General features: G+C 36.2%; 1 protein-coding gene across 1 annotated transcript in view; it reads left to right on the top strand.

Moving 5' to 3' along the window:
- Positions 1–11,767, top strand: part of LOC109836846 (mitochondrial import inner membrane translocase subunit TIM44-2) — a 20,147-nt gene extending 8,380 nt beyond the window's left edge. Inside the window, exons 9-14 of the mRNA XM_020404877.1 lie at positions 8,264–8,332; positions 8,424–8,496; positions 8,686–8,790; positions 10,853–10,924; positions 11,051–11,113; positions 11,353–11,767. Of these exons, the coding sequence (XP_020260466.1) occupies positions 8,264–8,332; positions 8,424–8,496; positions 8,686–8,790; positions 10,853–10,924; positions 11,051–11,113; positions 11,353–11,484 (514 nt within the window). The 3' untranslated portion in view covers positions 11,485–11,767. The remainder of the gene's footprint in view (positions 1–8,263; positions 8,333–8,423; positions 8,497–8,685; positions 8,791–10,852; positions 10,925–11,050; positions 11,114–11,352) is intronic.

Here is a 22,056-nt window from a genome sequence, read left to right as displayed (position 1 = left end):
ACCAATAATATACAAAATTCCAAAACTTAGCATTGCAGATTATATTTGTTTCCTATTAATAATCAACATATCCATGATGAAATCTTAAATTGAGGTATCGCCTATTTAAACAAAACATCAAGAAAACAAAATCCGGAGCAATGTTAAAGTTTAGAGATAAACAGCCAAGCAAACTAATAAAGTGCGACACTCGTGATGCAATTTTAGGTTCAGAAAAATAAGACAACATATATTACATGGTATTCCTAACCACTCTTGGGCCATCATGCCAACGTCCGCGATAAACGCCTAGTGCTGCTGTGAGTATGTGTGTGTGTGTGCCTGTATCATATATCAATACTATATATCTATATATATTATAATCATCATCATAGTATACTAGGTAGAACCGTTGTGTCAACTCTAGGTGGATACGTAGAATCACGTGCGTGATGCCACCAAACCTTATATGCACCTCATCTTACATATAAAAAGTCACTTCAAATATCATCGGGCAAGGACTCCCCTAGGAAACAGTCTAAGGGTTAAACGTTCTTTAAGGTGGACTGTCCACTTAAGTGGACAAGCTTCTTGCTCCTATATATATATATAATATATCATAGGTAATTATATATACTACTATATATATATATATATAATAATATAATTATGAGAAATATGGGGTATCGCAATGGTACCGAAAAAGCAATAAATTTTGTGCTGTAGGGGTGACATAATCCCTTCAATTCAATTATAATTTCAAATAGTGGGAACCCATCTCACAATGGGCCTTGCATGAGTGTATGGGATACCTGCAACCATTTGAATGATGGACGTGCCATTATGTCACCTCCACTCCGAACCGCATCTCACTTTTTATGGGCTTTGTACCCAAAGCATACCAATTGTCTTTCTATATATAGAATATTACTACATACATACTATATATAGACGAGAGACAAAAAAACCAACATTCATGGGCCACCATTAACACGTCGGACCTGTCCATTCTAAGTTTCTTAGTCATTCGATGACTCACTGTGATTACATACATTATGCAATCGATACGCAATCCCGTTAAACCTTGAATCTTACATAATTCTAAAACGGCCAACACACCAAATCTGGGTGAATCCCTTCCGTCGGTTTGCCGCCCTTCATGCCACTCCGTGATCCAATTTTAGCGAGTCTTCGAAGTGAAATAGAAAACTTATTAGCATGGCTCGACGCGGAGGGTCAAAAGCCACGACAAGTTCACCTAAAATTTTGTGTATTGGGGTTTTAGAATATGTAGAGTTCAAGTTTCAACCGGAGCGGATCATGCACAATGTCTGTCAATCAACGTGATCAATCAATGACTAAGAAACTAGAGGACGTTCACATAAAGTTGGACATAAGATTTCTCATCTCTCTACTCGTCTCTCTCTCTCTCTCTCTCTATTATATATATATATATATAATATATATATATATATATTATATTATATATATATATATATATTATATATATTATATTGATGATGTTTAGGACCAATAATATACAAAATTCCAAAACTTAGCATTGCAGATTATATTTGTTTCCTATTAATAATCAACATATCCATGATGAAATCTTAAATTGAGGTATCGCCTATTTAAACAAAACATCAAGAAAACAAAATCCGGAGCAATGTTAAAGTTTAGAGATAAACAGCCAAGCAAACTAATAAAGTGCGACACTCGTGATGCAATTTTAGGTTCAGAAAAATAAGACAACATATATTACATGGTATTCCTAACCACTCTTGGGCCATCATGCCAACGTCCGCGATAAACGCCTAGTGCTGCTGTGAGTATGTGTGTGTGTGTGCCTGTATCATATATCAATACTATATATCTATATATATTATAATCATCATCATAGTATACTAGGTAGAACCGTTGTGTCAACTCTAGGTGGATACGTAGAATCACGTGCGTGATGCCACCAAACCTTATATGCACCTCATCTTACATATAAAAAGTCACTTCAAATATCATCGGGCAAGGACTCCCCTAGGAAACAGTCTAAGGGTTAAACGTTCTTTAAGGTGGACTGTCCACTTAAGTGGACAAGCTTCTTGCTCCTATATATATATATAATATATCATAGGTAATTATATATACTACTATATATATATATATATAATAATATAATTATGAGAAATATGGGGTATCGCAATGGTACCGAAAAAGCAATAAATTTTGTGCTGTAGGGGTGACATAATCCCTTCAATTCAATTATAATTTCAAATAGTGGGAACCCATCTCACAATGGGCCTTGCATGAGTGTATGGGATACCTGCAACCATTTGAATGATGGACGTGCCATTATGTCACCTCCACTCCGAACCGCATCTCACTTTTTATGGGCTTTGTACCCAAAGCATACCAATTGTCTTTCTATATATAGAATATTACTACATACATACTATATATAGACGAGAGACAAAAAAACCAACATTCATGGGCCACCATTAACACGTCGGACCTGTCCATTCTAAGTTTCTTAGTCATTCGATGACTCACTGTGATTACATACATTATGCAATCGATACGCAATCCCGTTAAACCTTGAATCTTACATAATTCTAAAACGGCCAACACACCAAATCTGGGTGAATCCCTTCCGTCGGTTTGCCGCCCTTCATGCCACTCCGTGATCCAATTTTAGCGAGTCTTCGAAGTGAAATAGAAAACTTATTAGCATGGCTCGACGCGGAGGGTCAAAAGCCACGACAAGTTCACCTAAAATTTTGTGTATTGGGGTTTTAGAATATGTAGAGTTCAAGTTTCAACCGGAGCGGATCATGCACAATGTCTGTCAATCAACGTGATCAATCAATGACTAAGAAACTAGAGGACGTTCACATAAAGTTGGACATAAGATTTCTCATCTCTCTACTCGTCTCTCTCTCTCTCTCTCTCTATTATATATATATATATATAATATATATATATATATATTATATTATATATATATATATATATTATATATATTATATTGATGATGTTTAGGTGAACGTCCGCTAAGTTTCTTAGTCATTGATGATCACTTGATTGACATACATTGTGGATGATCCGCTCCGTTGAACTTGATCTACATATTCTAAAACCCCAATACACAAAATTTAGGGTGAACTTGTCGTGGTTTGACCCTCCGTCGAGCCATGTAATAAGTTCTATTCATTCGAAACCGCTAAAATTGATACGAGTGGATGAAGGGGCAAACCACGACGGGTTCACCCCAAATTTGGTGTGTTGGGTTTTAGAATATGTAGATCAAGTTTAACGGAGCGGATCATTCATAATGTATGTCAATCAAGTGATCATCAATGACTAAGAAACTTAGTGGACATCCACTTAAGTTGGCATAAGTTTTTTTTTTCTCTCTCTATATATATATGTATGTATATATTTATATATAGAAAAATGGGTATGCTTGGTACCAAGCATAAAAAGTATGCTTGGTAGTGAGGTGACATAATCCACTCCATTCATTCAAATGGTTGCATATCCCCATACACTCATCAACCCATGTGAATGTGGTTCCCCATTTGAATGAATGAAGGGGATTATGTCACCTCACTAATATATATATATATATATATATATATATATACACACACACACACACATACTCACACACACTAGGCTTTATGCACGTGCAATGCAAAGTGGTTAGATACCATGATTAATTATTTGTCTTATTTTTCTAACTAAAATTCATTCATCGATTCCACTTTATTAGTTTGTGCTTTTATCTCTAAACTTTAACATTGCGATTATTTGTTTTCTTTGATGTTTGTTTAAATAGGCTATACCTAATTTAAGATTTCATATTGATATTTGAATTAATAGAAAACAAATATAATCTGAAGCTAATTTGAATTTTTATATTATTTGGACTGAAATAAACCCACACTTTACTTGAGAAAGTACAGTATTGCAAAAGTAAAAAATATTGAAATAGTGTTATACAAGGAAGGTGAATATTTATAACCAATAAGGCAAGATGATTGATTAAAAGTATACTAAAACGATAGAAAAGAGAATATAAATTTTGTTCTTAATCATTAATAGACTTCATAAAAATTATAAACTAAATATTAATGCTAACTCTAGTATATTTTTATATGAAAAAAGTATCCACATAAGCATATAAAAGTACCCAATTTTTTTTTATAAAACTCACTTCTAAAGATTCCTAATTTCATTCAAAACAATTAAACTATTCTATAAAACATTTAGAAAATATTATCTTTTATTCATTCTATTTTATTTTTTTATTGAGCTAAGATCAACCATTCTTCATTTTTATCTTTTTCCTGGGTAATTCTAGAATAGTGTCTTCATTATCTACATCGATTGTGACATCAGGCTGGAGTTATATTCTTTGCACTGTTATCTTTTCTAGGCTCGTTATTCTTTTATCTTCTCGTTTAACTTTACAAAAAAGTCTAATGTATTTCTAATGTTCAACATAAACTCCTTGAAATAGATACTTTAATATTTTTTTCTATTTCAATGAGAATAAATTTTAATTTCATATATATATATATATATATAATTATTTGTGTTCCTAATTTATTACTTAAATACCTCTATAATGAATTCTTCTAATGTGCATCTAATAAGAGTTTCTATTATATCAATAATGTTACCTTTGTTCTATCCCTATCATTTTTCACAAAGATCTGAACTAAAGACTTGCATTTTTCATTACCAATTTGCCTTAGATTATAGTATTAATATTTAATTTTTTTAGTATTTGAAGAGCAAAGTATGAAATTTATGAATACTTACTAATTTTTCTTGTATCTCCCATGGAGAATTCTTCTTTGATTAAGATAAAGTTGTTAAATTATTCTTCAATGGAACTCAGTTGGTACTTTTTTATTTATTTCTGTGACTTTCTTATTTGCAATGGAAATAGCTTGATTCTTTTGAATGATATCTCTGAACATTCTGATAATTTCTCCATATGTAATTCCTTGCATTATTATACCCTATAAATATTATTAACATCGGAGATTAATGTTTCTAAATTATAATCAATCGATGCTAGGCTATTATATTAGTCTTTTATCATTTTTATGGATTTAAACATTTATCAATTAGTGTTACTAATGTATTTTTTATGCTCTAACTTATTAGTAAAATTACACGCAGTTACTTTGATTTATATAGTGACAATAATTTTAAAGCTATCATATATTTTTAAAATTTTTATTCGTTCGCCAATTATTTTTAATCAATTCTTGCTTTTGTTTACCAGCATCAACTTAGATTACTTTTAGATCCTAAAAAGAGATAGTAAACCCTAAAATTATAGATTAATTTTTGAAAAACTCAAATATTAGCGACCTGCTAATAATTTCCAGATTTAACGTGTATTTGTTATAAATTTTGAAATTTAATTTTTTTTTTTGCGATTTTTAAATTTTAAAGAAGTTTTTTGTTCCATTTTTTGTAACTTTAAGGTTAATTTTGATAAATTTTAAATTTTTAGGTGCATGAAGGTAATATGTTGAATTCATCTGTTATTGTTTGTAAATTTTAAAATTTTAGAATTTTATGGTGGTTTTTTATAATTTGCACTTTTAAGAGTGTTTCTATAAATTTTGAGACATTGAGGGTATTAATTAAAAATTTTAAATTCTTTAGAGGGTACTGTTAATTTCTTAATTTTTTGTTTGTTGTTCTAAGTTTGAAATATTAAAAATTTTCAGGTGCATCATGGTGATCCCTTGAATTCATTCATGTTGTTTGAAAGTTTTGAAATTTTAAAATTTCAGGGTGCTTATTTATAATTTAAACTTTTGAGGGTGTTTCTATAATTTTTGAGACATTCAAGTGTTAACTGTAAATTTTAAATTCTCAATAGTCTGTTGTTAATTTCTTGATTAATGTTTGTTGTTTTAAGTTTTGAAACATGAGGATGTTTTTATAATTTTAAATTTTTTCAGGGTATTTTGTGCAATTTTAAATTTTTTTAGATTTTTTGTAATATTTCATGTATTATAGTATATTAGCTATGTATAACTTCTTTATCTTAACAAACTAATACCGTAAAGCTGTTTTATATATTTTATTAATATTATTTTTTTAATTGTTGAGCTATAGTTAGTTTACATAGGATTAGGATATGATATAATTATAATTAAGATAGATTAATATATTAATAAAATATTTATAATAGCGAAGGGTAATATTGACCATGAAAAGATTTTCCCGAACTCGTGCTTTTAAAGGAAGTATGATATGTATTTGTATTTATATGTGTACATTATATGTGTACACACCCACCATGCATGCACGATGACACACACATGTATGCACACACCCACACACACATGCAACACACAAACTTTTTTAAAGCATTTCTCCTTCAATATCATCCTTAAAATTTGAATTTTGAAGTGAAATTTAACTTCTCACAAATGCAATTATTTCTTATTCTTCTTATGATAATAATTTTGGGTACACTCAAAAATTTCTTTTTAATTTGCCAACATTCTGACATGTAAAGCATAATTGATTAGATACCTATTTAACGCAATCATTTTTTCCTTTAGTTCATAAATTGACTACAAAATAATGGTTAATGCATGAAAAAAAACTTCTTCATTTTAATCAATTTTTCTTTGCTTCTGTGGATAACACCCTTAATCTCACTAACTCATAGCAAATAGAACTAAATCATCAACTTGGATTACATCCAGTCCTGTTCAAATAAAACTTCGTGAGTTCCTCATTCAAACTCTGACTTCTTTAAGTTCTGAGTCTTCTGTCAATCTTCCTATGGTAGAAGTTTTCCTTTTTCAAGTGTCATCAAATAATTTAAGATCATGATAAAAAATGCACGCGAGTACTCCATGTCTGAAGCAAAGAAATAAGCGCTTTGGTTATCCTTGATGTAAACCTATGGTAAAAGGGAATTCTGGCATTCTCCAATTGTTCTCATGCTAATTATTAGCCCGTCAGACATTCTAGTGGCTGGTCCATTATCATGCCTGTCGTTTTGATGCTACTTTCTGATATTGGTGCAGACCTAACTAGTGACCATCCTCACCATCTATGTGCCATATTTACAAGATAACCAACTTCAATCTTGAAAATTAAACTTGGATTTGATCTTGCCTAGCAGACTTAAGACTCTTGGGTTGTTAACCTGAGAACTTAGGGTGTGTTGGGTTAGTCGTAGTTGGAGCCTTATGCAGTATCAAAAATACATCCAAATTCTAATGTACCCATTTGGTTGAGTGTTACAAGTCCATTAATGTTGCATAAAAAAAATGATTTAAAAATAGTTGGGTTGATATTGCATTCATATTGTTTTCCAAAAACAGAAGTTGAAACTACATGATGTTGCTAACACATTTGCAATTCCAACTCACTCCTAACTAAACATAGGCGTATAGAAGAAAGATAAAATCCAGTAGAAGGAGGAACCAGATAAACTTGAGACCTTAATCTCCAAAGAAAGAGCTTCATTCTATATTAATAAAAAACTATTTACAACACTTAGACCTTAGCTCTTTTATAGGCTGTACATGCGTGCGACTAGATAACGACTGATCTTAACTGATAACAACTAACAGCTGATCCTTACTGAATGCCTGGTTCTAATCAGTTGAAAAGCAAACAAATCTAACAAGCTAAAAAAGAAAATGATGAGAATTTAACCATGCCAACTAGCCAACTTTATATTTACTTTCCAAATGATTCCTAATCATATCTCAATGTATATATAACCATTGAATGATGAAATCTCAATCTAAAGCAAATTAGCCCAACTTTTTAATTTTATTCTTCAGCGTGCATCAGAAATCCAAAGCATCTAGCCATCTTTATGGACCTTGCTCCATTTCATTTGTCTGGTTCGTAGGTTATGCACAATCAGGTTGGACTTCCCTTAGCTACATGCTGCTGCTTGTTTTTCTGTATATGCTGATTCCTTACAAGCATGCAGCAGAAATCTGGAGGATGTAACCATCTTTGTGGACTAGACTCTGTTGGCTTTATCCAGTTGGAAGGTTTATGCGTATATAGCTACATGCTGATGCTGTTTTTTTCTACAGGAGAAAACTAGCATGTTACCCTCTTGCCTAACCATTGGTATAGCAGTAAAGTCACCTAATAGACCAAACCATCATTATGCTGATAGCTTGACAAAGATACTTATATTTTCTATTTCTTATATTCAGTCATATTCAAATACATATTGATTGTCGCCTCACTTTTTTTTTGGGGGAAAATGCAGCTTGAATGAAACTGTCTTTGGGGAAACTGCTACTGCTCTATCTTTTAAGGAAATTCGACGGCGCGATCCGTGAGATACTAGGGCCCTGTGGAACAGTATTTAATCTAATATTTATGTTTAACTAATTAATCCCTTTTATATGGTATTCTCTGTGGTGTAGATATTTCTCTCTGCCTGATTTTGTTGCTGAAGTTCAGGAAATGGTCAGGCCTGTTCTGGCTGCCTATGTCAAGGTATCATGCATCAGTCAATAATAAAGCAAGTTATTACCTTAGGAAGAGAACAATTTCTCTATATTCATTACTTTCTGTAGCTTAATTAGGAAAACAATTCTTGGTTAAACCTGTGCTCTGGTCTGGTTACCATTCGTGGAGTCTTGAAATTCAAGTACTGTTTTAGCAACATGCAATTGTCTGATGCAGGGTGATCTGGAGACTTTGAAAAAATATTGTAGCTCTGAAGTGATTGAACGGTGTAAAGGCGAGCGTCAGGCATACGCGAGTCAGGGCATCTTTTTTGATAATAAGGTATGGCAGAATGTGCTGGTAACTATCTGATTATATGTTTATATATCTTTCTCTGGGCTGGTGATTTGACGTGGATGCAGACACGCCATTGGTTTTGCATAGTTTTAAAAAATGGTCTGTAGTTATATTGAGCATTTGGTTCCAGAAGAGAAGCATGTAATGCTTCTAGTTAAAAAGTCAAGTAGCCAGATCATCTAGGGAGGATGTAGGCAAATTATATTCCCATTTTCACTATAATCATTTTTGATTGAAAAGTACAGTTATGGTAATGTTGGTCCCAACTACTGCTGGACGTTGTCTTTCATATATATGAAATGGAAAAGGTCCAGCATCAATCTGTATTGTGATTTAGCGGAGATTGTGCAAGGCAAAAAGGGTGTGCAATAGAAATGTCCAGCATGTTTTCTTCTGATACCTTGTAAAGTTAATAACTTATAATATATAGCCTCTTGTTGGAGCATTTGTTGGCATGTATAGTTTTAATATAGAGGATGATTTCCGTAGTTCACTATTAGAAACAATGTATGCAGTTTTCTTAGTTATTTACCTAGAATAAAAATATTAGGCATTTTCTTATCTATATGAAATGAAAAAAAGTTCATTAGCAATCTATATTATGATGTAAAGGAGGTCATGCAAAAGAGACGCATGCAGCCCCTTGAAGCTCATCGTGGCATTATTCTGTGGATTGCTAGGAGTAAAAGAAATAAATCTGATTTATTGATCCCAAGTCAAATGACAATTAATGTTGACACTTAACTCGATCTGGGATTAAATTCAACGCTAATATCTCATCTTTTCTTAAATGAGTGTTCTGTATGAGGGGCTATGGTGATATGGAAGTGTTGAAGACATGCGGAATTTCTGACACCTTGTACAGCATCTTCAGTTTTTTATATAACTCACATGGTGCAAGAACTTGTAGCTGATTTTGAGACATGTAGATGGTATACTGCACAATCATGTTCTAAAGATTGCAGTATTTCAAAATTGATTATGTAGATGCTGGATAGACATGAAATGAGCTAAGACATGGATGGACATGGATAAATATAGATATTGCACTTATTGTCATGATATAAAGAAAATTTTGCTTTAGTGTTCATACCCTCGGAGCAACTTGATATGCAAATCCATCCGGGAACAACATATTTATATGGGCCCTTGATTAACTCGGCTCCTCTAGTTGCACTTCTTCTATATAGTATGATACAAATACTTTATTCTAAAAACTTATTGATTTCTTTGAGTCTTGGATTTTGTTGTACTTCGTATATTCCAATACAAGCCTTCATGCTAGGATTTTGATGGAATCCAGATACTGTATGCCAGCAAGTGTTAGCCGTGTAATGAATTCACTTGTCCAGACACATGTTTTGTCCTTTAGAATTCGTCTAGTCTTAATTCAGCTTCATGAACATAAATCCAATAGCAGCCATTGATTTCACCTAAGAAAAAAAAAAGAAAAAAAAAAGAAAGAAAAAAAGCCCATTGATTTCACCTAGTGGATATAGGAGAGGAGAATCTTTCCGATGGATTCCAACCATCATTGAATTCATCTAGCTGCACTATAAAGAGTTCAACAATGTTGACCAGCTAGTGTGCATTTAAATTCTCCAGTGCAACTCTAATTTAGTGTATGCACATAGATATCGAGGGGTATGGAGCACAAATTTACATATTAAATGTGAAATTTTTTGAAATCTAGTGGCAATACATTGCGTGTACACTTAACGTATGGTATGGACTTTACACCCTAGTACCATATGTTAGGGAGATGAAATCAAGCGGCATTGTTTACCAAATTATCAATTTCTCTATCAACCCCAAATACAAGATTTAAACAAGGGGAGCATATTAGGGAGGTGAACTTTAAGTACTGTGTAGAAGGAAATAGCTATGTTCTTTATTTTCTTGCATTCCATTTTTCAAATCATAAAATCTTCTCCTTTCTTGCTGAAAAGTTAAAAAAAAGGTGCCTTCTTCTGAAAAAAATTGTATCTTTCTTATAATAGGACATTTCGTCCAGTCTCTAAGACCTACTTTGTGTATGACCATGCAGATTCTACATATTTCTGAAGTTGATGTTAGAGAAACCAAAATGATGGGATCTACTCCCATTATAATTGTTGGGGTAAGAGTTTCTATACACCTTTAAATTCACAAGCTTTATGTTTTCAAATATTTTTGTTTACAATTGCAAAACCACACCATTGGAAGCTGAAAGTTCTTTTCCCCATATTTTTGTTCTTTTTTCCAGTTTCAAACACAGCAGATCTACTGTGTTCGTGATCGAGAAGGTTCTATAACAGACGGGGGAAAGGTACACGATGCTCTATGAAAGTATTAGAGCTCTATGAACGTATAAGACAAAGTTCATAATGTTCCCTTCTGTAACTCAGTATTCTCTTTTTTTTTTGGTTTACAGCCTAATTGAAAACCACAATATTTTGGTGGTTGTGCATCATACAAATTATCGTTTTGTTATTCTATATAAGTAACACAAATTTTCTTTCTTGGAATAGTGTTCGGTTAATTTATTTGGCTTCTTATCTTTTTTAGGATACAATCCATACGGTGTACTATGCATGGGCCATGCAGCAAATTGACGCACAAGAGTTGGGGGAAGACGCGCTCTACCCAATTTGGAAGTTAAGAGAAATGCAACAGATAGGCATGCAAGCTCTTATATAATAACAGTGTTCAATCGATTTGCACAAAGCCTTCTCCATTTTGCTACTTTTTTCTCTCCTTGATTATTATTGTTAACCATGTCATCCTCCTGAGCTGGAGATTATTTGTGTAGTAAAATTTTCCTATGAAATCATGTAACTTCCAAAAAGAGGATGATTTTTTGTAGCGTATGAAATAATGCGGTTTTCCTTGAATACTAACAAACGATATTACTCCTCTGGTGTAAAGGATAAAGTTTTGATCATCATACAGTTTAGACTGGGAGAACTTTTCCTCTGTTCAATTGGTGTCAACTGGTTATTATTATTATTATTATTATTAAATTTCAAACATCCTTGTTTACTTATTGTTCTGCACATCTTTGAGGTCTCCAGGCATAGTATATATCACCATTTTAGATTTTACAACGCATTACGTCAGAAAACCTTTGATGGTACTGGACAGGTTCAGCTGCTTTGCAACGTGAATGGCGTCATACTAGTTTCAGGCTTCTAGTAGAGATGGAAATAGGGGTGCAAAACTGCATCCGTATCTGAGGATCTATAACCGACCAAGATATGAGTTTTCATATCTCAAATCTATTATTTAAGATACACCCCTATTTCCATCTCAAATCTATTATTTAAGATACGGTTTTTAAACTATGATCTACCAATTATGTGGGATTATCAACCTCATCTAATTAGTAACATCTACACTATTATTTAAGAAAAAGCAACTTCTTTGATTTGTGTGTCAAATTTTCATAAATTTTAGAAATAACATCGCATTTTAAACTCGAAATAAGTACCTTTACACTTGCAAAAAACAATAAAATGCTTTCCACGTTAAAATCAAATCGAACCGCCTTCAATTTTCTGTGTCGTGCACGCATTCAAAAATTATCCAGTTTTATCCAATAGTGTTGATGTAACTAAAATTAAGTTGATTTTTGTAAATAAATTTGAAGTGAGCTAATTTCTGTGAATAAGTATTATAATGAGTCTATTTCAAGGCAAAAACAAATAAATAAATAAATAAAATAAAAATAAAATCCATATTATATGAATGAAAGGCTAATTTTCATTCCATGTTTAGTTGCAATTAGAGAACGAAGTGTGAGTGACAGATTTTCATTTTCTCTATGATGATCAGCTAATGAATTAACATGATATATAACTATACCTATATATATAATATATATAGAATATATATATATATATATATATTATAGTATATATACTATATAGTATATATAATATATCATATATATTATAGATATAGATTGATAGTATCCTTGTCATATGAGGGGATTTCCTCCTTGGATGCTTTAATGCTGGAACAACCTCGAACCATTGCTCAATAAAGTAGGAGAGCAGGAGTTGATTGTTGGTATGGAGACTTGTGGCGTATTATTATTGAGGCAATGGGGGGGATTGTGCCACATAGGGCGATACAGTAGCAAGAATCTCCTCGCTTATGACTAAGGATATCCATTAATCTTTATATATGATATATATATATATATATATACATATACTATAATATAATATTTATATATATATATATATTATTATATAATATACTCACTATAATATTATATTATATATATATATGAGAAATATGGGTAATGCTTGGTACCAAAGCAACAAAAGTTGCGGCTTGCGTAGTAATAGGTCAGCTATCTCCTCCACTCATTCAAATATTGTGCACCACATTCACGATGGGTAATGAATGTGGATAGGGATGTGACCAGCAATCACTACCGAAGCGCAAAATTTGTGGCTGCGTACTAAGCATAACCCAATTTCTCTCTCTCTCTCTCTTTCGCTCTCTCTCTCTCTCTCTACTTAATATATATATATATATTATATATATAGATATATATATATATATATATATATATATATATATATATATATAATATATGATATATATATATATAGTATATATTATATGAGAAAAATGGTATACTTGGCTACTAAGCACAAATTTTATGCTTGGTAGTAGAGGTGTCTCATTCCCATCCACTCATTCAATTGGCGGGACCACATCTACACCCCATGTGAAATGCTGGTCCCCCATTTGAATGAGTGGAGGATAATAGTGCCACCTCACTACCAAGCACAAATTTTGTGCTTTCGGCTACCAAGCATACCCATATTCCCCCCTCTCTCTCTCTCTCTCTCTATATATATATAATTATTTATATTATATATACTATATATATATATATATATAATATATATATATATAGCGAGAAGACGAACAGACGTTGTTCGTTTTCTAGCGAGCTTCGTCAACTCTAGCGAAGTTCTACTGTTCAGGCGCACTTGACCACTTCGTTGACGTGTAACTTTTTCAGGCCAACATTGCTTTGCCGCGTGGTGCGCTTCGCCTTGCTATGCGAGCTATGCTCAAGAGGCGAGCTTCGCTTTGTCTGGTGAGCTTCCCGGTGCTAGGCAAGCTTTGCTCATCAGGCGAGCTTCGCTTTGTTGGGCGAGCTTCGTCTTGCTAGGCGAGCCCTTCTCATCAGGCGAGCTTCGCTTTGTTAGACGAGCTTCACCTTGTCAGGCGAGCTCTACTTGGCTGGCAATGTTCATTGTGTTAGGCGAGCTTTGTTCGCTCGCCTGCATGATGGAGCTCGCCTGCACAGTGTAGCCTGCCTAACTCAAATACTTAGAAAAATTTTCAACCATTGTGTCAATTTTTTTAACTTAGTTTTGCTTTGTTTTGCAGTGGCTCTTGGTGACATTGACCCAGGTGGAGTTCGAACAAAGGTGGATCAGTTCCGCTGCTCTATTCTTGGAAATCTCCCAATCTTTCAGACCCAATGTCAAGAGGTGCTTCAGCAATTTGCTGGGCTTTTGAATACAATCATGAGGAAATATTCCAAGTCCCATCTTGTTTACTCCTTCAACATGCTGAGCATCCCCAAGCATGCAATCCTTCATCTTGGGCTTTAGAATATGTGGCAGCTTCACAGACCCACTGAAATGCTTATCCAACTTCCCTCGCAATCAACTTCACCTATCTTAGAGATACCCTCTCACTCTGTAACTCATACCCGAGTAGTTGGAAGTTGGTAATGGTGAAGATTTATTGCCAAGAAATGGGAGACAGAATTTCAATAACAAGAGCTAAAACGTGTAGGATTAATGGTAGAAAAGCTTGATACCGCTGCAAGAAGCTTGATGATGTTTTACAAGGATAAGTTGCACAAGAAGGCATTGAATGAAGTTGAAGTGGAGCGTTGAAGGTCATTGAATGAACTTGTAGGCAAACTTTGTAATGTTATTCATTCCACTTGAGTTTAGTCCATGTAACCTAACTTTTGTTACTGTAACTTCAGTTATCACATGAATAAAATTACAGTTTTATCCATTGATTGCTCTCTTCTTTCATGCACTTAATAATCATAATTTAGGATTTTTAGCAAACCCTCAGCTATTAACGGATTTGATTTGCCTTTACCAATTATCATTTGAATTAGGCTAGCCGTACTATTCCCCTCAGTACGATGAGTTGTTGAGAAGTTTTTTTTAGACATAAAGCTAAAATTTCTTCTCTCCCCTTAGCCGTTCAACGCATCAGGTTATGTTAATTACAACAATTAAGTTGTAAATTAGGTTAGGCTATGTCGTTTGTGTGACGACTTAGCCCAAGAGTGAAATAGAGAATCATCGCTTGGTAGGTCACTATCTGGGAATAGGGGATCGATAAGGCACATCGCTTGGTAGGCCGCTATTGATGAACAACGTCATCTACGGGAATAACAATGTTAGAATAATCAAACCGTTCAGGGACGTAGGAGTATGACGACTAATTAGAATAGTAGCACATCGCATGGTAGACTACTATCATCGATTTTTCTAAGAAGATTAGAACGCTCAGAAAGGATCAGGCCGTTCAGGGATGTAGGAGTATGATGACTGATTAGAATAGTAGCACATCGCATGGTAGGCTACTATCATCGATTTTTCTAAGAAGATTAGAACGCTTGAAAAGGATCAGGCCATTCAGGGAAGTAGGAGTATGACGACTAATTAGAATAGTAGCGCATCGCATGGTACGCTACTACTTATCGGGTAACGTCATTTACGAAAATGACAGAGTTGACTATCAGAGGTAATCATTAACATGATAGAAATTTGTAGACCCGCCATCCTGTTAAAGAGGATTACTGGAGGCAATCTAGGAGGAGATTAGTTATCAGAGGTGAGCGTTAACGTGATAACTTTGTGTGGACCTGTCATCCTATTGAAGAGGATCGACGAGGGAATTTGGAAGAGATCAGCTATCGGAGGTGAGTGTTTACGTGATAACTTTGTGTGAGTTGAAGGAAGATTATGGGTAGTACTTCTTTAGAAATTTGTCGTTAATAGGCATCATGATCTTATTGCCATTCGGTTTGACGAGGTCATAAGCTCCATTCGAATGGACCGTCTCTATTACGAATGGTCCTTCTCATTTAGGTTAGAATTTTCTTTTCTTTTTAGAGTTGAGTATCATTGGTCGTCGAACAGCGAGGACCAACTTTCCCCCTTTGAAAGATCTGTGTTTGACTTTCTTGTCGAAAGCCTTGGATATTTGAGCTTGATAGAACTCAATATACTGTTAAGCTTCAAGCAGATTTTCATCTAATGCCTCTAATTCTATGAGACATCGTTGATGACTTTCTTCAGTGGTCATCCCTGTCACAAGTGCGATGTGTAGGAATGGAATCTGAATTTCTAAAGGTAGTACGACCTCACAACCGTGTACCAATGAATAAGATGTGGTGCCTGTTAGGGTGTGGACCATAGTACGGTATGCCCACAAGCTTTCATCGAGCTTCTCGTCCCAATCGCATTTGCTAGCAGATGTCAGCTTCGTTAAGATCTTAACAATCATTTTGTTGAAAGCTTCGGCTAGTCCATTTGCTGACAGATTATAAGCAGTGGACGCTAGGTTCTATATTCTGAACTTGTCACAGAACTGAGGGAATGCATGACTAATGAATTACGACCTGTTGTCATGAATGATACGTCTTGGAACGTCGTATCTATAGATGATGTGATGTTTTATGAATTTGATCATATTGCTGGTTTTGACTTCTCTTAAAGGAACAACTTTGGCCCATTTAGAGAAGTAATCAGTTATCGCTAGGTTGAAGCGATGACCTTTTGCTGATGGTAGAGATATCAGTCCGACGATGTCCATCCCCTATATTTCAAATGGTCACAAAGTCCCTGTCGGGTGCAGGTCTTTGGGCGATCGATGTATGTAATTAGCGTGAATCTGACACACATGGTAGCGCTTGGCATAAGCTACTGTGTCATTGACCATTCTGGGCCAATAGTAGCCCATTCTTAGCAAGCAATCCCAAAGCTTGGGTCCGGGTTGGTGAGCTCCGTAGGTACCATCATGAGCTCCCGTAGGGCTTCCTGTGCTTCTGTCGTTAAGAGACACCGAAGCAACATGCCGTCGTATGACCTACGATACAATGCCTTTGTTGTTGAATCATAATAGAATTTTAGCACGCGTCTGCGAACAGACTCTAGCTCTTTGACGTCTTTAGGGAGTATTGCCATTTAAGACGTAGTCAATGATTGGAAAACACAAATCTCTCGGTTCAAGTTGACCCGTGTTCTGGTGAGTTATATTCACTTCTAGAGCATCCTTCGGTTGAAGGAGTTGCCGGCTCGCGAAGGTGACGCGTTGACTTGTTCCTAGCGGTTGAGCCAGGTTGGTTGCCAATGATGCTAATGCATCTGCATGCGTGTTCTTAGAGTGAAGCACATGCTCAATACAGAAGCTAAATAACTCGGCTAATTTGATGGTCATTTTGTGACACGGGATCAAGTTGTCATTCCTTACCTCATATTCCCCTATCATCTGTTTGACAGTGTTGAGAGTCACCGTACACTTCGAGATGTCTTATCCCTAACTCTTTAGCAAGGTCAAGTCCAATGAGTAACGTATTGTACTCAGCCACGTTATTGGAGCATGGCTCTTGTTAAAGAAAAGGCTTGAGGTAGTACATGGTTTTGAGGAGAGACCAAGACAGCCCTACTCTAGCGATGATAGACCCACTTGTGCCTACACGAGATGCGCCGTCAAAGAATAACTGCCAAATTTTCTTCCTGTGAGGTTGCATTGATCTCTTGGGTTTGATCCGGCATATCTTCGAATAGATCGGTCTTCAAATCTAGCGGATGACTGGCCATGAGATCGTAGATTGTTTGCCCTTTGACGAACTTCTGCGGCATGAAGTGAATGTTATATTGGGACAACAAGAGTGCTCATCTTGCCAATCGCCAATTTAAAGACCCGGGCTATGTCATGAAGACCAGGATAGGATTTATCTGAGAGATGATATGTATGGTTTGACCAACCAAGTAGTGTCACATCTTTTGAATTGCAAACACCAGGGCCAAACATTCTTTTTCGACCATAATAGGGTACCGACGCTCGGCTCCCTAAAGGGTTCTACTCAGATAATAGATGCATTGCTCGTGACCAACATCATCATCTTGTGCTAAGAGAGCACCAAGAGAATGCTCCACCGCTCACATGTAGATTAGAAAGGGTTTCCCTGAGACGGGCACCGCCAAGGCAGGTGGGTTTGAGAGATAAGTCTTGATCTCCTCGAATGCTTGTTGGCAAGCCTCATCCCATACAAAAGAAACACCTTTCTTCATCAATCTTGAAAAAGGTTGGCATTTACCCGAGAGATTGGTAATAAATCTACGGATGTATGTTAGGCGTCCTTGCAGTCCCCTCAATTCTTTGAGGTTTCTAGGTGGCTGAAGCTCTTGAATAGCTCATACTTTGTCAAGGTCTATGTGGATTCCCTTGGCTGTGATAACAAACCCAAGGAGTTTTCCACTCGACATTCCCAAAAATGACTTCGTAGGATTCATCTTCAATTGATGAGATGCATGAGTTCGAACATCACTCTCAGGTCTTGAAGGTGATCGTCTCTGTTGCGACTCTTCACGATCAAGTCATCCACATAGCATTCAACTGTCTTTCATAGATGATCTTGAAAAATTATGCTTATGACACGTTGGTAAGTAGCACCAGCATTCTTGAGCCCGAACGACATAACTGTGTAATAGTATATTCCTACCGGTGTTCTGAACGAAGTGTGATTCTCATCTTTAGGGTGCATTTTAATTTGATTTTACCCCGAGAATCCGTCCATGAAAGACATCATTTCAAACCCGCACGTATTGTTGATAATGATGTACATAATGGGTAAGGGAAATTTGTCCTTCGAACATGCAGCATGGAGGTCTCTGAAGTTAATGAAGATATGGATCTTACCATTCTTCTTTAGGACCGGAACAATGTTAGTCACCCAATCGGGGTGTTGTTCTTCTCTGATGATGTTTGACTCGATCAGCTTCTTCACTTCGGCGTCGATCACTTCCATGATCTGCGGACGAAACCGTCTTTGTTGTTGTTTGATAGGTTTAGCGTTCGACTTGATATTGAGGCGATACATGGCTACTTGAGGATCAAGGTCGGGCATGTCCTCATAATTCCAAGTGAAGACATCAATATATTCCCTGATGAGAGATATAATATCTTCCTTCTCCTGGGGAGGAAAACTGTCACTTATAAGTATGGGTTTAGAGTTAACCTCGTCTCCCATATTTATTTATAGGATCTTGTCCTCCATGGGTGGTTCATGTTGTTCAAACCGACCACTCCATTGGGCACTGACGTGATGATCCCATGGTTCATCGTAAAGTGGGATCTGGTCATCCTCGTTGATTTCGACGGGATTAGCTGTAGCCATGTTGATTGTGAGGTCCTTGAGCATATTCCCCACGCTCACATCTGAATCCCATATCAATAATGTTGATGATGAATCTCTGGAATGGGCTCTCTTGGATTCTTTCCCGAAATCACAATATAACTCTGATAAAGAGAAGATGTAGCCCAACCCTCTCCGAGTTTTGTCGTAATAATTATCGGGTTTTCCTTCGGGCACGTAGGCAGGTCGGACAAGCGTCTTTCACCCTTTGCCATAATTTAAACCCTCCTTGTGGGCGAAATCATAACCCATGTTGTCCATCATACATTTTGCTACTTGATCGTAGTGTGAGAACTAGAGGATGAGTTCGTCGCCTTCCGACTCGTCCTACAGCGTATGCATTTGTTGATCTATCCTTCCAAAGATAATATCTCTCTGATAATTATCTTGGGCTAGCACGACAAAGATTGCTTACGAGGACTCGATTGTCTGTTTACTTGTGACAAACGACGAGTGCACCAGCAAGTGCAAAGAAGAGTTATTATATAATCCTGCTATCAAACTGCTATACTTATCATTACTAGACTCTGAACTAGACGATAAGTAAGCAAAATTAAAATCTTCATTCAATATAAACTCATCCACTTCATCAGCGTTGGTTACATTGAGGCCTTCATAGCTGATTACAATGAGTTCAATGTCATTCAAGACAAGACCCTTGTTGCTTTCAGACTAACTATCCGCCTCATTACCGCTACCAGGTTCCTCAACCGATGGCTCGTCACCCGATTTAGGGTCCTGGTAAAGTAAAGAGTCAGTAAAGTAGTTTTCGACTCCTTTGAAGGGGGTGCTTCTCAGCAAATACCGTCTTTACTTGATCATGGTTGTCCATATACTTCAGACACTAACGTAATACGATGGAACTATCCGGTTGTTATAGATCCATGGTCGACCATGTAGTATGTTGTAGGAAGGATATGCATCGAATGTAGCAGGTCACTTATGTCTTCATGTCACCCAGCCAACATTTGAGGCGGATTTTTCCTAGCAGTCGGGTTCCGGTGGCGTTAAAGCCGAAGATGATGGTAGTCGTTGTAGATAACCGCTTTTGAGTTACCCCCAAATGTTTGATGAGTTTCAGGGGGATAATACTCAGTGCAGACCCTGGTTCCACTTGGACCCTGTCTACCTTGGAAGAACTGATGTACCCTGTGAAGTAGAGGGGTCGGTTGTGAGATATACTCTTGATGAGCATATCATCAGGAGTGAAGGTAATGCTGGGAATTTGCTGCTTGGATATCTAGAAGCATTGCGGGCATTCCTTTTTCACATCCTTTTTCGGGGCGGGTGAGAAATACGTGGCAAAAGACTCTGAGTCAGCTAGTGCCTCTCATAGAGCCTCCCGGGTAGACTTGGATAACCGTAGGAGTTCATACAAGGTAATTATGGCCGGAATGTTCTGCAGCTGCGTGAGTATGTCGAACCAAAAAGGTTGACTACTCGAACTTGGCTCGCTCAGATTCGGTTGGACTGCTGGTGATGGTCCTATCGGTGGCTTTGTTGGATTTTCTGATGTTGAAAGGTAGCGCTTCGCAAAGTTTTTCCCGGTTCTGGTAGACAATGCGTCCACCTCATCATCAAAGTTGGTAAGGGTTTTCACTTCTACCTTGTCTTCATCCGGAATAGTAGAAACAACATTACAGAGTTTGGCTTTACCTTGGACTTCTTTGAAGACTTAGAAGCCCATTGCTCGTTGTTGAGGAGATCGGGGTGGACCTACATCACTTGCTCTGATTGCAAGGTTTGTGGTACCAAACCTTTGTCCCGTTGATTATGAGGATCGGCATTGATGACCTTCAACTCTACCTTGGAGATGAGCATAACACCACCCAGCGCGTGGACTTCGGGAAGACCTGTCCTAAATTTCAAAGTGAACATGTTAGTAGTCACTTTCTTCTATACCTTCTCCTTCTTTAAGACTCCCGCGTCATAAAGAGCTTGGAGTTTGTCCTTGAGGATGTAGCACTTAGAAGTAGGATGACCAAGCATTTTGTGGTAAGCACAGTAGTTCAGATTGTCTGTCTTGTTCAAATCCTCAGGATTTTTGACATCTGGCAGCTTGATTCTGTTGCTTTTGAGGAGGATGTCGATGGTAGCAACGACCTGATCTTCTTTGAAGTCGTATTGCCTCTAAGGTCGCGGTTCTGAAGATTTAAGTTTTTGCCTTTGAACCGATTTGGGAGTTGGAGTAGCCTGAACAGCCATGATCTCTCTTCATTTTGACCGAGAAGGGTTTCTGGAGGCACTTGGTTCTGAAGCCCCTTGTTTGTTAGGAAAAATAAAGAAGGAAATTAAGATCAAAATTATTTTATTCTCTCTAACAGACTTAGAAAAGAATAAATTATAATTCTCTCAATGTAATCTCTCTCTAACTAGCTTAGAAAGAAAATTACGATCTTATCGATCGGTTTCCCGAGTTACAAAAGAGAGAATGGATCGACGGAGACCATTCTTTTTGTTTAACCTGGGTTCTTCTTAGTATTGATGGGAGTTCAGATCCTTGTATCCCGTTGACGATCCGAACGCTTCACTTCGTGGAACACGATATCTTCCTCTTGGTTGACGTTGAAGAGAACTTGTGTGGTAAGTTTAAAAATAACTCTTAACAAGTTTAAGAACTCAGAGCGAGTTGAAAACTAGTTGAAAGAGTTAATTTGATTTAACAAAAATTGGTTTATAGCCAAAGATGAAGAAAATCTCCAAAGATCTTTATTGCCGAGGAATGATCCCAGATCTTCAAGGGTGAATGCCGATCTCTCCAAGATCCAAAAGTGCTCCCATGTCCA

Source organism: Asparagus officinalis, chromosome 4 (assembly GCF_001876935.1).
Source record: "Asparagus officinalis chromosome 4, Aspof.V1, whole genome shotgun sequence".
In the NCBI taxonomy this organism is placed as follows: Eukaryota; Viridiplantae; Streptophyta; class Magnoliopsida; order Asparagales; family Asparagaceae; genus Asparagus; species Asparagus officinalis.
This window is presented reverse-complemented; position numbering and strand designations above follow the sequence as displayed.